This window comes from Branchiostoma floridae, chromosome 6 (genome assembly GCF_000003815.2).
Source record: "Branchiostoma floridae strain S238N-H82 chromosome 6, Bfl_VNyyK, whole genome shotgun sequence".
NCBI lineage: Eukaryota > Metazoa > Chordata > Leptocardii > Amphioxiformes > Branchiostomatidae > Branchiostoma > Branchiostoma floridae.
This window is the reverse complement of record NC_049984.1, coordinates 8109003-8124448: the sequence shown is the minus strand read 5'-3', so window position 1 is coordinate 8124448 and position 15446 is coordinate 8109003. Positions and strand designations below refer to the sequence as shown.

General features: G+C 39.5%; 3 protein-coding genes across 3 annotated transcripts in view; 2 read left to right on the top strand and 1 right to left on the bottom strand.

Moving 5' to 3' along the window:
* The window catches only part of LOC118417582 (rhophilin-2-B-like), a 32506-nt gene extending 23980 nt beyond the window's left edge, over positions 1-8526 (top strand). The window contains 9 exon segments of the mRNA XM_035823174.1: positions 14-56; positions 59-132; positions 519-675; positions 1286-1393; positions 2019-2213; positions 2737-2813; positions 3059-3205; positions 3602-3760; positions 5809-8526. Coding sequence (XP_035679067.1) covers positions 14-56; positions 59-132; positions 519-675; positions 1286-1393; positions 2019-2213; positions 2737-2813; positions 3059-3205; positions 3602-3760; positions 5809-6015 — 1167 coding nt within the window. The 3' untranslated portion in view covers positions 6016-8526.
* Positions 8527-11080: 2554 nt separating this feature from the next.
* LOC118418357 (transport and Golgi organization protein 2 homolog) lies at positions 11081-13143 on the bottom strand. The gene is made up of 2 exons (XM_035824232.1): positions 12812-13143; positions 11081-12283 (listed from the first exon to the last, which is right to left on the bottom strand). Exons 1-2 carry the CDS (start codon positions 13008-13010, stop codon positions 11580-11582), a joined length of 903 nt encoding a protein of 300 aa, XP_035680125.1. The 5' UTR covers positions 13011-13143; the 3' UTR covers positions 11081-11579.
* A 360-nt stretch (positions 13144-13503) lies between these two features.
* LOC118417820 (GDP-mannose 4,6 dehydratase-like) overlaps positions 13504-15446 on the top strand; it is a 43350-nt gene continuing 41407 nt past the window's right edge. The window contains exons 1-3 of the mRNA XM_035823564.1: positions 13504-13660; positions 14937-14981; positions 15267-15354. Coding sequence (XP_035679457.1) covers positions 13559-13660; positions 14937-14981; positions 15267-15354 — 235 coding nt within the window. The 5' untranslated portion in view covers positions 13504-13558. The remainder of the gene's footprint in view (positions 13661-14936; positions 14982-15266; positions 15355-15446) is intronic.

The window sequence follows — 15446 nt, the reverse complement described above, 5'->3', positions numbered from 1 at the left end:
TCTGGAGACGTAGAGGGCCCTGATCAAGCTGATGCTGGCCCAGGTGCAGGAGTGTGTGTTGAGAGAAAAGTGTTGGACGGGTGGGAGGAGAACCTCACCAACTGTCTCACTGTGGCTCAGGAGTCCGCAAAGGTGGGTTTGTTTGATGCAATATTCCCCACTGGATTATTAGTGGTGCTGAAAAATTTATACTCTTCAAGCATTTTTTAAACTGACTTTAACCCAACCCTACATTTTTTCCATTTAAAAAGAGGGAAGAAGTGAAACCTACATGCTAGACTTGTTGTGACCTGTACTTAGCCAAATTGGGCAAAAAATGTACATTTCTACAATAAAGGTCCTCAGTTATGCCAAAAAAGCAGATAGACATTGACGAAGGATAATTATCTGACCATTTCCAAAATCATATCCAGTTGCTTGAGTAACTGCTTTTGAGCAGATCTTCTTACCTGGATTTCTAATCTTCATTGACGTAATGGTCTTCAGTCATTATATTTGCTGTTGTTTTTTGTCTTCAGGTGTCTGAAGCCTACAGCATGGTTCACAAGGCCATGAACACGCCTCCTGTCAAGGACTATGTGCCGTTCTCCTGGATCTCCATGGTGTTGGTCAAGTCCGAGCACTTCAAGGCACAGTCCCACTACCTGGCAGCTGTAGGCTTCATCGACCAGAAAGGTACCAGTCTCCTATTGTTATTGTTATTGGTGGAACTACTCTCTCATTGCAGCCAGGGCTGAATTGCGAGGGTCTGGAACGAGCTGCCATTTGGCGCCATTCAGGTGACCTAAATACGACAGTAATTGCCCCAGGTGCTACTGAAGGGTTCAATGGGAAGGACCTCTACTATTTTTCATAAGTGTGGTGGGATCTTCAACGTGCCTCCTTACATAGAGCCTTGCCCACAGCCTATACAATACACTTTGTGGAGGCTGTCTTAAATCGGGATGACGTTTCCACTGCCATCAGCTGTCAGCCAGTAGGAGGATGGGCTTAACCTAAAAGAAATATTTAGGTAATTCTCTGATTGGCTGACAGCTGGTTAAGTACATACAGAATACTACACAGTGTATTCCACATCACGCGAGGTATCCATGGGAGCCATAGGACTGAGGTTGATGCAGAAAACAAAGTGTTCTGTTCTTTTTATGTCATCAGTTCAGCTATTTGACATCATACCCATGTGAAAAAAAAAAAACATCAACATAGATACAGATATGCCACAAGGAAACTTTTGTATTGGGTAATCAAAAAGCAAACTGACATGTGTCCCTGTTCACCTGTGCAGGTGATAATGACGAGGATGAGCTGGAGAAGCTGCTGTCCCAGGTGCACCTGAGGGATGCTGACAGCCCCTCCACACTGGCTACAGACAGGGAGGACAGGAAACAGCTGGGTAAGGTCTAGAGAAGTTATGGTCTCCAGAATAATCAATGTATGAATACTCACAATTGTATAACATTGTAGTTGCCAGAGTCTGACACTCTACTACTTTCCTGGTAAGTATGTTCCTAAAGATGTGTTGAAAAGACCCTGTGTACTACACAAAACTTCAAGGAACATTATGTAGCGTTTGCCAATTTACTGTGGTCAAATAGATGATATATCTTTTGCACCCTCTCTCTTTTGGTCAGATGTCCCGGAAATACTGCTGTTGAGTCTGCTGTAGCTCATGAGCCCTTTGTTGTGTACATTCATGTATTTTGGTGCACGCAGCATACTAAGTTATCAAAAACAAATAAATTGTGTTGTCTCGCCTAGGTAAAGCACAGCTATAGAAAACCCTGATCCTTATATTGTGTAACATTTTTTCTTTCTGGTACATGCAGTGCACTACATTGTGAGTTATGGAAACAAACAAACAAATGTTATCACGCCCAGATAAAGCCCACCTGCGTGAAGCCCTGATCCTTATATTAGCAGTCACTTATGTGTGACATTTTTTATTCTATTTTGATGCATGCGGTGCACTACATAGTAAGTTATGGAAAACAAACAAAGAAATTGTGTTGTCCCTCCAGGTAAAGCCCACCTGCGTGAAGCCCTGATCCTACACGAGGACGCCCTGAGAGTCCACCGGATGTGTAAGAAGCTGCGTCAGATCGACACCCTGGGCACCATCCTGAAGGAGGCCCACAACAAGTCCATGACCAAATATAGCGATGTGGAGGAGGAGGATGAGTTCTACGATGAGGTCATCGCTCCGAGGATACAGCGTGAGTACCTAGTCCTAGGTTGAGAGAGAGAAACGGATACAGCAGTACTGTTGTTATTCAAGGGTGTCATGAAATAGTACTATTTCAGAAAGTAATGGGTATTCACAGTACTCTGGGTGATCAGCCTGGCTGGTGAATTGTTTGAACAATAATCAGTGGCAAAGTAAACAATAACTAGACACATTTTAGCCCTTGACCAGCATCTGTTGAAAGTTTGGTCAACATTGCATCAGACTTTTATCCATTACACATAAAACCTATTCCGACTAAACTCTCTGAAAACTACAGACTGTTTTATATTGCATCCTCATCTATGCAAAAATGACCTTATACTACGCATTCTGTTGATATGCTTCAACCATGTTGTTTTGACTTCAGACTCAGGTTGATTTCATTCAAGCATTGTATACAAAGAATTTGTGTATATGTTGTAAAGTTTGTGAAAAGTATATTGTTAGAAAGAAGTATCATATACATTGTATTCCCTTTAATGTGCTATAACAGACTTACCATTCTTTTACAGCTAAAACCCACCAAAGACCAGAGATCAAACCTCCCAACTTTGCAAACGTCAAAGTAGTGGACATTTTCCACAGACTGGTAAGATTACATTTTCAATTTAGTTTTAATGTAACGGTTTACATTTTGTTGCATCAAGTGTTTTACCATGTGTAATTGCATACAAACAGAGATTTTGGTTTTGATGTGTTGGAATATGATGAAAAATGCACGGACAGAATCACAGAAATTCACAATGAATGATGATGAATGAAGAAAAGAAATTCATGAAAAACTCAACTATGTCACAGGTCTATTAAATCTTGAATATCTTGTTTCCCCCACAGGGCCCTCTTGCAGTGTTCTCAGCCAGGAACCAGTGGAGCGTGCCCAGGACATGCTCGATGGAGAAGGGCGAACAGGGCTTTGGGTTCGTACTTAGAGGAGACTCACCAGTCATCGTAGCAGAGGTGGAACCTGGCAGCAAAGCTGCGGTAAGTGGTGCACATCAATTGCTCCCCCTAGTGGGCATAGAAAGAACTACAATAGATGCATAAAAACATTTGTCTAATACTATGCATTTGAAAAGACTGATTTCATTGACTTTCCTTTCACTGAGTTATGCTTGTAGCAGAGGTGGCCATGGAGCCTGGCAGCCAAGCACACCAACTGCTCCCCCTAGCAGGCATAGAAAGTACTACAGGAAACGGGATGAAGCACTAATCAATCCTTTCGAAGAGAATAATTTCTTTGACTTTAGGTTTACTGACTTACACTTTAAGGATGCAATTTGAAATGGAATAAGGCAATTTAAGTTCATTTTCATTCATTGTATTCCTTTTCATTAAAGCATTGTAACAATTTTCCTTTTCCAAACTTCCTTACAACAGCAAGGTGGCGTGAAGCCTGGTGACTTCATTGTGGCAGTCGATGGTCGCAACGTGAAGTGGGGAAAGCACCACGAGGTCATTAACCTCATCCTCAGCTGCGGAGAGCAGGTCAGCATGCAGGTCGTGACCCCACAGGGTCGTGACTACCTGCACCCTCAGGTGAGACACAATATGTCAGTCTTCTGGATGACTTGTTCAGTCCACTGAGAAAACAGAAAATATATGAGATTTTAATCAAATATTTACAGTTATGTTAAGCCACAGCAAGTAAATTTTATTGATGACTGCTTAGTGATTAGTGCTTGCATTGATTTTTGCTTGCTTCCAAAAAAAGAACAAAATTTTGTTCCCTTCCAAAGATCAACATGAAGAATATACCGAAACGGTAAATTATTTCATGTAGTAGCCTTGAGTTACTTGGCTTGCAGAAGTGACACGAAAGGTAGTAGTGGGTGTACTTGTAGAAAGTGACACTAGTGTGGTAGCCTTGAGTGTATTTGCCAACTTGGTACGTGATACCAATTTGGTAAGTGATACCAAGAAGCTTCTTGGTCATACCAGGCTACCACACTAGTGTCACTTTGACCACATCTTGAGGGCAGGAAGAGAGCCTTTGCTGTGATACCATGTTTGTGGCTTTAATTCTTGTTACAACATCTATGGTCTCTGTATTGAAAGTCTTCAAAGGATCCATAAAATTTACCTGCTGTGGCCTTAAATTCAAAATTGCTGTCTTCCTTTCTCAGTATTTCCGTTCTTACTTTCTTGTTTCCTCTTCCCCTATGTTCCTGTACGTTGTGTCTTTCTCCTGACCCCACAAATAGCCTCCCCTGCTGATGTGTTGGTCCCCTGCTGAAAGTGAGGATGGTTCTGTCGTGATGCCCATGTCCTGTGGATGCCAGTACTTGTAGTGACCACAGCCCATCCTGTTAGTACTTCTCTACCTCCAACCTTTCTTTTCTCACCCACAAAACTTCCCTAAACACTGCTGTGCCACTGATATCTATGTTTCAATGAGAAAACTAATTGTAACATGTCCTCGGGGAGTTACATCTCTGTGCTGTGGGAGAAGCTGATGTAACAGCTGATTCCCACAAAGTACCATGTTTGCAGTGTCACGATTACTAACTATTTTATCTTAACAAATACAGGAATAGTGCCCTGGTTATGTTAGGGTCACATTTTTGTTTGGGGCTCAGCCAGACTGACTGCAGAAAGGATAAATGAATTTGTAAAAAGAAATACAATTTTTTATGCTCATGACAACTTTGTTTTTACATTTTGTATGTTGTCTTTTATATCATTCTTTCCGTTCCCACAAAATGCCTGCAAATTTTGAAATGTGACCCTGGCATTAACAATGTGTTTAACGCTACAAGCAAATGAAGGCTATGATTATGATTAATATGAAGGCTATGTTTTCACGATTGATTGCATGACTCCTGTTTTGTTTGAATACCCCAGTAACTATAGCCAAAACTATTAACTAACAGAAATTGTCTCTTGTTATTCCCTCTCTGCTTAAGTGAGTGACAACTTGTTCAGTAAGTCCTTTCCTGCTTTAGGCAGTGTTTCACTTACTTAAGTTGTGTTGTAGGCTGTGGTTTTTAGTCGCAATTCTGACTGTTTGCTCCACTTAAAAGGGAGGGGAAAGCTGAAGAGAGAAGTTTCTTTCCCAGAAAATACAAAATTTGTGATGTTCTGGAAAGATGGGAACAAAAAGGGAGGGCAACCTGACTTTTCAAATCCTCATGAGCTACAATTTGTATTATACAGTGTATATCATATCTTGATATCATCTTAGATTCTAGAACCAATTATTTTTACATTTTCATTTCAGGCACAGGGGAATGCTCCTGTGTATTATGATATGATGTCCATTTAAGTAAGCAGAATAACCGATTCTTGGTGTTGTATGGGGATTTTGTTGTTTTGGAGGTGTTCCTTTGCTTGATATTTAGGTACATAGATACATACTCAACTCAATATATAGTTCATGCTTTTGGTAGCTATCCTATGATATTTCTGTAGTGCAGTTAGTACAGGGGAGCTTTGGGATCTTGCTGGTTCTTTGGTTGCTTAGCCTTTTGCAGTACTAGGTGGAGTGTTTTTTGAAGGTGGGTTGCAGCTATACTTTTAGCCTTGTGGAACAGTTTCAAACGTTAGATACAGAGACTAAATCATATGTTGTGTTTTGCCTTCTCTAGCTGAGCAATGAACAGAACGGCCGATCCAGCAGCCTTAGTCAGCGCGAGATGATGAGAAAGGAGAGCTCCCCGACCACGTCCGAGACGGGTTCCACCAACAGCAAGCGCTTCAGCTGGGGCTTCCGCAGGAGGGAGAAGTCACACAGCCAGCTGTCGGCACACTCCCGCGCTCAGATCAACTCCCAAAGGGAAAGCTGCATGTGGTAGTCAAGATAGACAGTCTCACTTGCCATTTCATAGCTGACCACCCCCGTTATGAAGTGAGGAAGTCCAAAAAAGTTTTTAACTAAAGTATACCCTCCATGAAGTTAAAAATAGGGGTTTATCAATGGAGCGACCTTCATTGGCCCATGGTACTTTTACTATTAGTATGTCCCCAATTATGGTATTTATGCAACAAAGATTCGGAAGGACTATTCCACTTCAGTTACAAACGGGGGTGTTCAGATAAGGTGAACTTTTTATCTAGTTTTCCTAGAAAAGACTGCTAATAGTTAAATCATAGGAATCATAGAATGAAATGCCAAGACGAAGTGTGGTGTCCAGGAAAAAAGAAGACTGCTTATTTGTAGAAGACTATGGCTCCAGATTTTAACAGTGAAATAAGTATTGTATGTATTTGTACAGGTTCCGATCTTGTAACAGACTTCTATATTGCGTCAATGCTCAAACCCTTGCCTTACAAATAGTGGTAGCTCTTGTAATGTTTATCAAGTAATGTATGAACCAGTTCAGCTCTTTATGGCTTATGTTTCTTTATGGCTGTCCAACATCTCTGAAAGATAGGTTGATGCATAGGTTCCTTTGCCAATGAATTTGCATGACAAATAGAGAAGACATGGACATTGACACTGTCCATATCATTCTGCAAAACACAGGGTTTATGTAAAATAGGGTTTATGTATTTCCAACTGAGAGCTGGCTCTGAGGAAAGAAAACAACATGGGAAGCTGCTAACATTATCCTACAACTAATCAACTTGATAGGACATGTACAGATTGTTAGTTTGCACAGTCTAGCTGAGATAAGTCATGATTTTGAACAGTTTGTATCTAACTTATTATGTCTCTGAATGTGGAGGAAACTGCATTTTAATGTATGATAGTGTCAGCGAGTAACTATGCAACTTTCTACAGATTTTAAAGGTTAGAAGTGTTTGTAGGCTTAATACACTATACTGCACAACATACAATATCTTTCTATCATAATAGCCAGTTGGCTTGTGAGATAGCATGTTAGTTGAAATATCCAATCAAAATGAATGTTTTGAAGATGGTCTGGTCTGTTTCTGACATGCACTTCTGACTTAAGTCACTTGATGGCGCTCTTGTCCGCTAAGGTTGATGTTGGCACCAACATGACAAACGACAAACAGATTAGATATATAGTAGCTTGATGAGATGACAAACAACTCTTTCACTCTATCACAATAGCTGATTTGCCAGCAAAGGTGATTTTTTTGTGTTAAACATACAACAAATAGCAAGAGGATAGATATCTACTAAGCTTGCCAAAAAAAACGGTTACTCAAGCAACTGGATGTGATTTTGGTTTCTTTTTCGCATATCTTATTATCTGAATGTCTAACCTTCATCAACATACTCTATTAAAGCTTGAAGCTGGATGTAGGCAAGGACCTACTTTATATAGGAAATTGAAGAGAATATTTTGTATTTACAAAGATGCAGACAGTGGTATATTTTCATGAGCAATGATGACTGTTCCAAAATCTTGCCAGTTTTTATACCTACAATCACAGCCATAGTGGAAGCGACCGCTTTTGCATGTCTAGGTGGCCATTGTTAGGCTAGTGGACACAAGACTGAGAAGTCAATTGTTTAATTCCTGACTAGACATTGTGTCCTTGGGAAAATGGACGTGACTATTAAAATGCAATGGAGGGAGGTAAAGTTTTAAAAGACTTGTAAGAACATGGAAGAGTTTAATTGAGATTGACCAAGTAGTTGTTTTGATCGAACAAAGAAAAAGTCATTGTTACTAGTATATGTTCACATGTGTCATAACACAGTTCTTAGCATGGACCTCTTTTAACTTGAGTTCATAAATACATGTCTAAACATGCAGAGAAAATATTGTTGTCATTCTAAAGCTAAATTTCTTCATGACAGTGTTACATGCCAAGACAATGCTTACCATTAGTTCCAGTAAAATCTATAAAACACCCACAAAATCTTCGTACCAGCATTATAATGTACAAATAGTGATATTTTGTATCTTTCTGATTCCTTTAGAGAGTTATTAATGTAAGAGATTGTTTTAACTTAGGTATTTATGAATAGTAGAATATTTTGGATACGACTCGAGTATTCATAATTTTTGGCTAAGACTTAATGTGCAAGAATAAGGAAAACCTTACAAGTTCTGTATGTAATGTATTACCAAAAGTATTATACTTGCAACAGTGATTTGTATATATTAATGATAAGCAAGAGGTGGTTACCATACCGTGTATTTTACAAGATGGAAAAAAAGGAGTAAGGAAGGAGCAGATATGGCTCTGTCTATTTGCACTGGCTGAACAATACAAAATAACAGTTCAAAACTGTGGGTTGTTATGTATTATATCCATGCTGTATACCACAAGTTTCATATTTACCAGTAAAACGTGTACATCTGTTAAGAATGCATTATGTCATATTTAAAGTTGTAATTATTCAGAAGATATGGAGCACTCAATAAAGTATTAAGAAAATGAAATCTGTGCTTGTTTATGTCAGCTTTATTTAAAAACATTTGCAAATAACTGATAATATCACCTCAAAAATGACTGAAAACTAAAGTTAGACCAGATGTTAATATGCCACAACACTTTGCTGAGGTGAAGAACAATTAACACAAACGACATTTGCTTGGGTGCAAATACAGCATATTTCAGCCATACCCATTCCCACGCAACATTGGACTGTTCCAAGTCACCCCTGCGCAAAAGTGCAATATTTAAACTGTAAGTTATCCCCAAAAGAGAACTAATATTGTGAATTGATTCCAGGTCAAAACAGAGCTTGCCCAATATGAACCGGGCCCACATGGAAGAATATAATCTTCCACAGGAGCGCCTATGCATAACTGATTGGCTTTTAGAATTGCGGCAGCTCCTATTTTTCCGAGAGTGAAAAAAAAAACCGCATCTTCCATTCAGAAGATTTTCATCATGAAATTACATGACGCCATCCAACAATTTCCACGTCGATAACTAGGTCTAAGTACCGTCATAATCTCCTTGTGATGTGGGTACATTTATTATTGCATTGAACTTTTTTTAATCAAGTAGGGCATACGTTTTAATATGTGTACAATTCCTTCATACCAGTTAATTCATCCCACATGTATAATACTAGATTTTCTGTATCTAACAACTTCAGACTACCTAAACCTAAAACAAACAGTGGAAAACGTACCTTCTTGTACCGAGCAATTATGCTCTGGAACTCATTGCCATCTGACATTAAGGCACTGTGTACATTGTCCAGTTTTAAACAAGCCATCTCAAACATTGTCATCTAGACCTTTGACCTCTAGACACTGTGCTCTATTGTAAATACTTTGTGATTGTTGTATTTTTTAAAATATATGTATTCATGTTGATTGTCATGTTGATTCATGTTGATTGAACCTTGGAAGATTAGCCCGTAAGGGCTAAAAGGTTTCTTAATAAACAATAAATAAACAACAATAATTGTCAAGCAGGTGCAGGTGTTGTGTACTTTAGTAGTAGGAGTGTGTTGTTGTTTTTTTTCAAGCTAAAAACTTCAATCTTCTTGTTTTGTATGAGCCATTACATAAACGGAGACGTCTCGAATTTTTACAAGAATTTTACCACCCTGTCGCTTCATTTCTTTTCTGAAAAATCCCAGGACCAACAAGTTAACTTGATTTGGCTTTATGTATATATTTCATTTTCCTTCGAATTCTTTGTTAAAGTATATGTCCTGCATACCACTGTTAAATTGTTTTACTTTGTATGCAATCAGCCATCGGACGTAATCTTGTCTGAGTGTTGTAATTTCCTGCTCGTAGCGTGCGAGACCTGGAGGATAGGAGTTTCTACCTTGTTCGGGGGTTTCTTTTCGGAGGTCAGTGGTGATACTCTGGTACTAAGAGTGTTTTATTGGGCTCAAACTCTGGCAGTTTAAAGTTACTTACAATTTGAATGTACAAAGTTTACGTCAAAAAAGAACAACAACACTAACGTTAGAAGTACCTACATTTGTTTGGGAAAAAATACATGCATTCTCGCCACTGACACTGTCAAACTTACGTATCAAAACTAAACGCAAACTGTCCAATTTTCCCGCGTTTTCTGCCAAGTAACATTTTCTCGATTGTCTCAACTAACCCCCAAAGTCAAATCTGCCAAAAATGATTGATAGTGCCATGCGGAATGTTGGTAAATTCATCGACACAGACTTGTATTCTGACGTTCAATGCACGCGTACCGTCCGCTACCGCTCAAATGACCCTGTCTGAACTCCAAATCCTCGCAAACTACAATTTCAAACCGGGCACAGGGTAACATATGACCACTGTAAGGCTGTAATATGCATCTGTTTGTGTATAAACGGGATTGCAAGGCCCCGCTTATGAATATTAACTAGCATTCGCCTTTCTCGTCGCTGATTGGCTGGCGTCCATAATTTAATTAACTCTCGCTCTCCCCAGACCGCTGGCACCTGGCACCTGTGGGCTCTGGGGTCACGGGAGTTCACGGGAGAAGGCCGAAAGAAAACCAATTTCCCCTCAGAAAAGTGCAGAAATTAATAATTTGAAATTGGTTCATGCCAAAAATTTTACTTGGATCATTTTACCAACTATCTAATGCCTATCTACACCAAATTTAAGGTCATTCCACTGTAATTCAATGGTACAGGGGGTCAAAATATACCGTTGTGGTCAAAACGTGACCTTTAAACTTCAATAAAATCATTTTAGAGGCAGATATGAAAAAAATGAGAAAAAAGCATCACGGTATTGACCCACTCTACTCTTGTGCCAAATTTCAGGTCATTCGGTCCCGGAACGACGGAGATGATTCGATTTGAAGATTTGACAGGAGAAAGAAAGAAAGAAAGAAACATTACGAATACAATATATTTCACCATACCATATATGGTATGGCTGAAATATAATTAGAAGATCTCATAGCTCACAGATGTGAATGATTCACTAATCCATTTTGACATTTGTTTTCATTGCGAGTGAGACGAGAGTGAATGTATGGAGATGGAGATGCAGGAATTTTTGTATGTCTTGATTGTATTCTTTCACATGCATACAGTTTGCAATTTTGTTACTATTGTAGTTACAGGTTTGCAATAAGCAAAACATGTTTTACAATAGTTGACATCCGATAGACGCCACCATTTTGTGATTCTGATACGTGCTGTTCACCTGTCAATGAGTTAGGCAAAAACCGTATATGTATATCTTTAATTCATTTGTGACTGCAGTACCATCATAAGTTACTTGTCAGCGCTCCAATATTGCCTGACAGTCCTGGCATAAATTGCAATCAATGACAACATGTTACATTCACACACACTAATCACTTGCAATCCTTTGGCAACATAAATTGCACTTATCCTGTACACATTTGTTACTTTGTACTTCCTTCTAGTTGTTGTTACTATATTGCCAAGAACTAGGACATTTTAGTTTCTTCAATTTATACAAGTAAAATTTGCAACATGATGTCAGTGTGATAAACACAATCTCTCACTGTCCAGGGCTCGCAAAGACCAGAGGGAGGGCTGCTAGATTCGCGATTTAGTCAGCCTAGACTCAATGTCCAATTCGAACTTGTTCACCTCCCACTCAGGATTGTCAATATCAATAGGCTGTTTCATTGTCTTCTCAAGGAAAGTGACATGATTATCCTGGTCAACCAGAATGACCGTATTGGTTCTCGTTCCATAGTTAGCTGCTCTTGGTGTCCGCACGCGGATCGCCGTATACCCATGTCGAACAGTTTCTGGGAGATGAGTTCCCTGCAACTTCACTTGTGGGTCGTCAGGAAACTGCACATTGTTGTCTAGGAGCTGCAAAAGACTCTCAATGAAGGCATCTCTGTTACCTTCCTCCTTCTCTCGTAGAATCTCCCGGAACAACTTCTTCCCGTTGCTAGCCTTTTGAAATGGTGTGTGGAGGAGGGAGTTACTGATAACATACTGGCCTGGAGATAAGACTTTTGGACCATCTTGAGAAACGTTGCTGTAATAATATGCTAGACTTGTATCTTTAGAGAGATCCATAGTCACGAGGTTAAAACCATTGAATAGGTGTCCTTCTTTAGCGAGGTCTTCAAGGTAAGCCAGCGGTGTTTGGTCCCCTCTTAAGAAGTCAGTGATGAGACTTCCCCTTCCTTTTGCGTTGGGGTCTGGCGATGGCTGCAGAATGTTGGTTAAGGCTGACAGCCGTCCTGTCTCTGCCATACCGAGCCAGGTACCTCCTTCCCTTCCTGGTTAAAATAGAGCACACATTACTACTTTCCATAGCACATTCAATGAAACAGTTCACAACTGTATTTGTTGGATTAGTTTGGCTGAATAAATCTTTAAAAAAAATGTATTTTAGACACATTTGCATCAATCAAGAAAATAGGCGTTAAATGTTCCATAGTTACATACGTTACATGACCTACGTGCTGTAGTCTTATAAAGACAAGAATGGAATTGACCTTTGTCTTGCCAACACCTACCCACATGACAATGTCAATGATTACAATCCACCCACAGGTTCTCATGTTATGCGGATTACAACTGTCTGGAGATGCGCACACGCACACACGACCCTAATTTTTCAGGACAGTAAACCAAAAACACAACATTGATATTCCTAGGCCTGACCTAATTCTCAGGTGCTTGACCTAACGGTTATCCCACCATAGCCAAGTGTCTGGGCGATATTGTTAACGTTAACATTATGTAACCAAGGACGTTATATCCTCGATGTAAACATGCCACCAGTAAGATAGGATTTAACCTACCTGGCTCCATGTCTACACCACTCAGAACCCTTGGGTTTTCACCCCAGAAGTGAGCGGCTTTGGCAGGTCGCTGGTAGTACTCGTCTCTGTTGGCAGCCAGGACGAGCTTGTACCGGCCACCTGGCGCACCTGTGACAGCACCTGGCGCACCTGGAACGTTACCTGCCGGATCCACAAACTTCAGAAAGAGAATACACATGTTTTGGTCTTGATATCTTGCTTTCTTCGAGGGTGCTGCGTTTGAACTCTATCGATAATGGAGGGAGATAGGGAGAACTGTTTAAAACACGGAAATGTCGTCTGCTCTAACAAGATGGCGGTAGCTACTTTGACCCGAGTATGTAAATGAGGTTACATAAATATATGCTAATCATATTTGTGTATATATAGCCTTTTTATAATTAATTTAGAAAAACTTTGGCTATCTGGTGACGATAGGAAGCAGAATACATCTGTTTCCAAAACAGAAATGTCTCAAATGTTGACTGCTCCAAAGGCAGTAACAGCTCTTTAAGTTGTCCCGAGTATGCAAATACATAAATTTTACATATACTAATAGGTTATGTGTGCAAATATATAGCCATTTCTAAGATATGGCAGCTATTAGAAGACAATACGAAATAAAATGCTAACAAAACTCATGGCAAATGCCAGATGAAAAATTGAATCCTGAATTTGCTGTTGAGGCTAAAAGAATAGCAGAACGAAACCCCCTGTGTTTTGAATGGTTCCATCCACAGAGCCAACATGGCGAGCAAGAGGCCCGCTGAATTTGAAGAAGAGACAAAAGACGGAAACGGACCCAAAAGACAAAGAAAAGTGGCCTTAATTACAGGAGTTAGTGGACAGGTAGGTTAAGTAACAGCTTCTGCCAAGTATGTGGGTCTCTGGAGTGTGTTGGTGTGAGCGAAATGTACCGTTTTGTGGTAAATTATGTGGGTCGGTGGGCGTAACAAAACGTTTACAAATTTGCACTGTTTACAAACATACAATTTGGAATTTCTCAAGAGTAGAAGTCTTCTATATAGTATGTCGACAAAATCTGGATTAGAATTTGGTGTCCAATCTTTTCAGTCACAAATCAACACCATATTGTAGTGTTTTAATGACTGAAGGCTTCCAGTAGTAACGTTATACGTGGCACGGCTGGTACTTTTATAACGGTCTTTGTTTGAAGGTTGGCCCGTTATCAATAACTTATGTTTGATAAACGAAAGTTGATAAGATAAGATAAGTTCATGAAAACAACAATATAGAACTGTTTCACTCGAAAAAAAAGCTACAACAAGGATTTGTTTAGAAGCACTGGGCAATGCATGATAATCAAAATGCTTGAACTCTTTAGCTGCATATAACGTTATAGCCAGACCAAGGAGCTTATATTGAGACCAGACTAATTTTCTGGTCAATATTTGTAATTACACCACACCCTCTTAATTGTTGAATGATGTGGAAGATGCTCCATGAATTGATTACTAGTAAGTGTGGACATCAATTATTCAAGCATCACAAATTTGCTGCAGTTTTCAATGCTAATCTTCGAATGACTTACAATTGAGTTACATTGTATCATTGTTGTGTGACTTTAATACCTGTTTCAAGAACGTTATATTATAACGTTATCAGGGTTGTAGCCAGCCTGAAATCACTTCCGTCCCTCCATTTCGAATGGGAATCCTATCAAGCACCAAAGGCCCGAGACGCCGTGTGACGTTCCTATGGGGGTCCGGGGTCCCAGAAAATCTTGAAATCTAGACCCTCTGAACTGCTATTTCCTGTATATTGAGGTTTAAATTTTGCTGGTAAGACTAAGCTTTTCAACAGCATCAGTTTTGGTGAAAAACTACACAAGTGTTTCAGTTTTTTATATCTTTACATATCGATATTTGTCCGTCACAAAGGACAGAATGAGCAAATTTTTTTCCATCCCCAGCTGCAAAATTCCGTCAAAGGACGGGTGCTGGCTACAACCCTGAACGTTAAATTATAACGTCCTTGCCTGTTTGTAAGTAAACAGTTTTATTTTTCAAGGTTACCAGTTTAGCTTAATTACATAAAATGACACATGGATGTACAGATGTAAAACATATATTTCATGCATCTTTCTGTTGTTTTTTTCCTACAGGATGGGTCCTATCTGGCAGAGTTCCTGATAAACAAGGGATATGTGGTAAGAATTACTTTACTTAAAGCATTTGACCACTCGTACATATTTAGAATGTATCTAATTGTCAAATGTGTGGTCCCAAATTTAAAGCATTGTCATATATCGGATGTTGATTGTATGATGAGGATCCTGGATGTGAGTAAAGGTACTTCTTATCCAGTTCTTTTCCAACCTGACGAGATTCACAGATACGTCTTGAAATTATATGCGTAATGCTATAATCAGTATAAAAACTATGTGTTCTATGTAAGTTTCACTATCTTAGGAATTAGTGTTGATTGTTTTCAGGTCCATGGTATCATCAGAAGAGCCTCTACCTTCAACACTGGCAGGGTGGAACATTTGTACAAGAACCCCATGGCTCATTTTGAAGGAGGTACATATTGTTCTCATACTCTATGGGAAAATATTCTTTTCTTTCATTTCTAAACTCAGAAAGCCTGTAGGAATGTATTTGTACATATTCAA

Coding starts and splice junctions, on each gene's coding strand:
- LOC118418357 (XM_035824232.1), bottom strand. CDS start 13,010: ATGTGTATTCTCTTTCTGAAGTTTGTGGATCCGGCAGGTAACGTTCCA. Junction 12,284..12,811: donor TGGTGTAGACATGGAGCCAG/GTAGGTTAAATC, acceptor TATTTTAACCAG/GAAGGGAAGGAGGTACCTGG.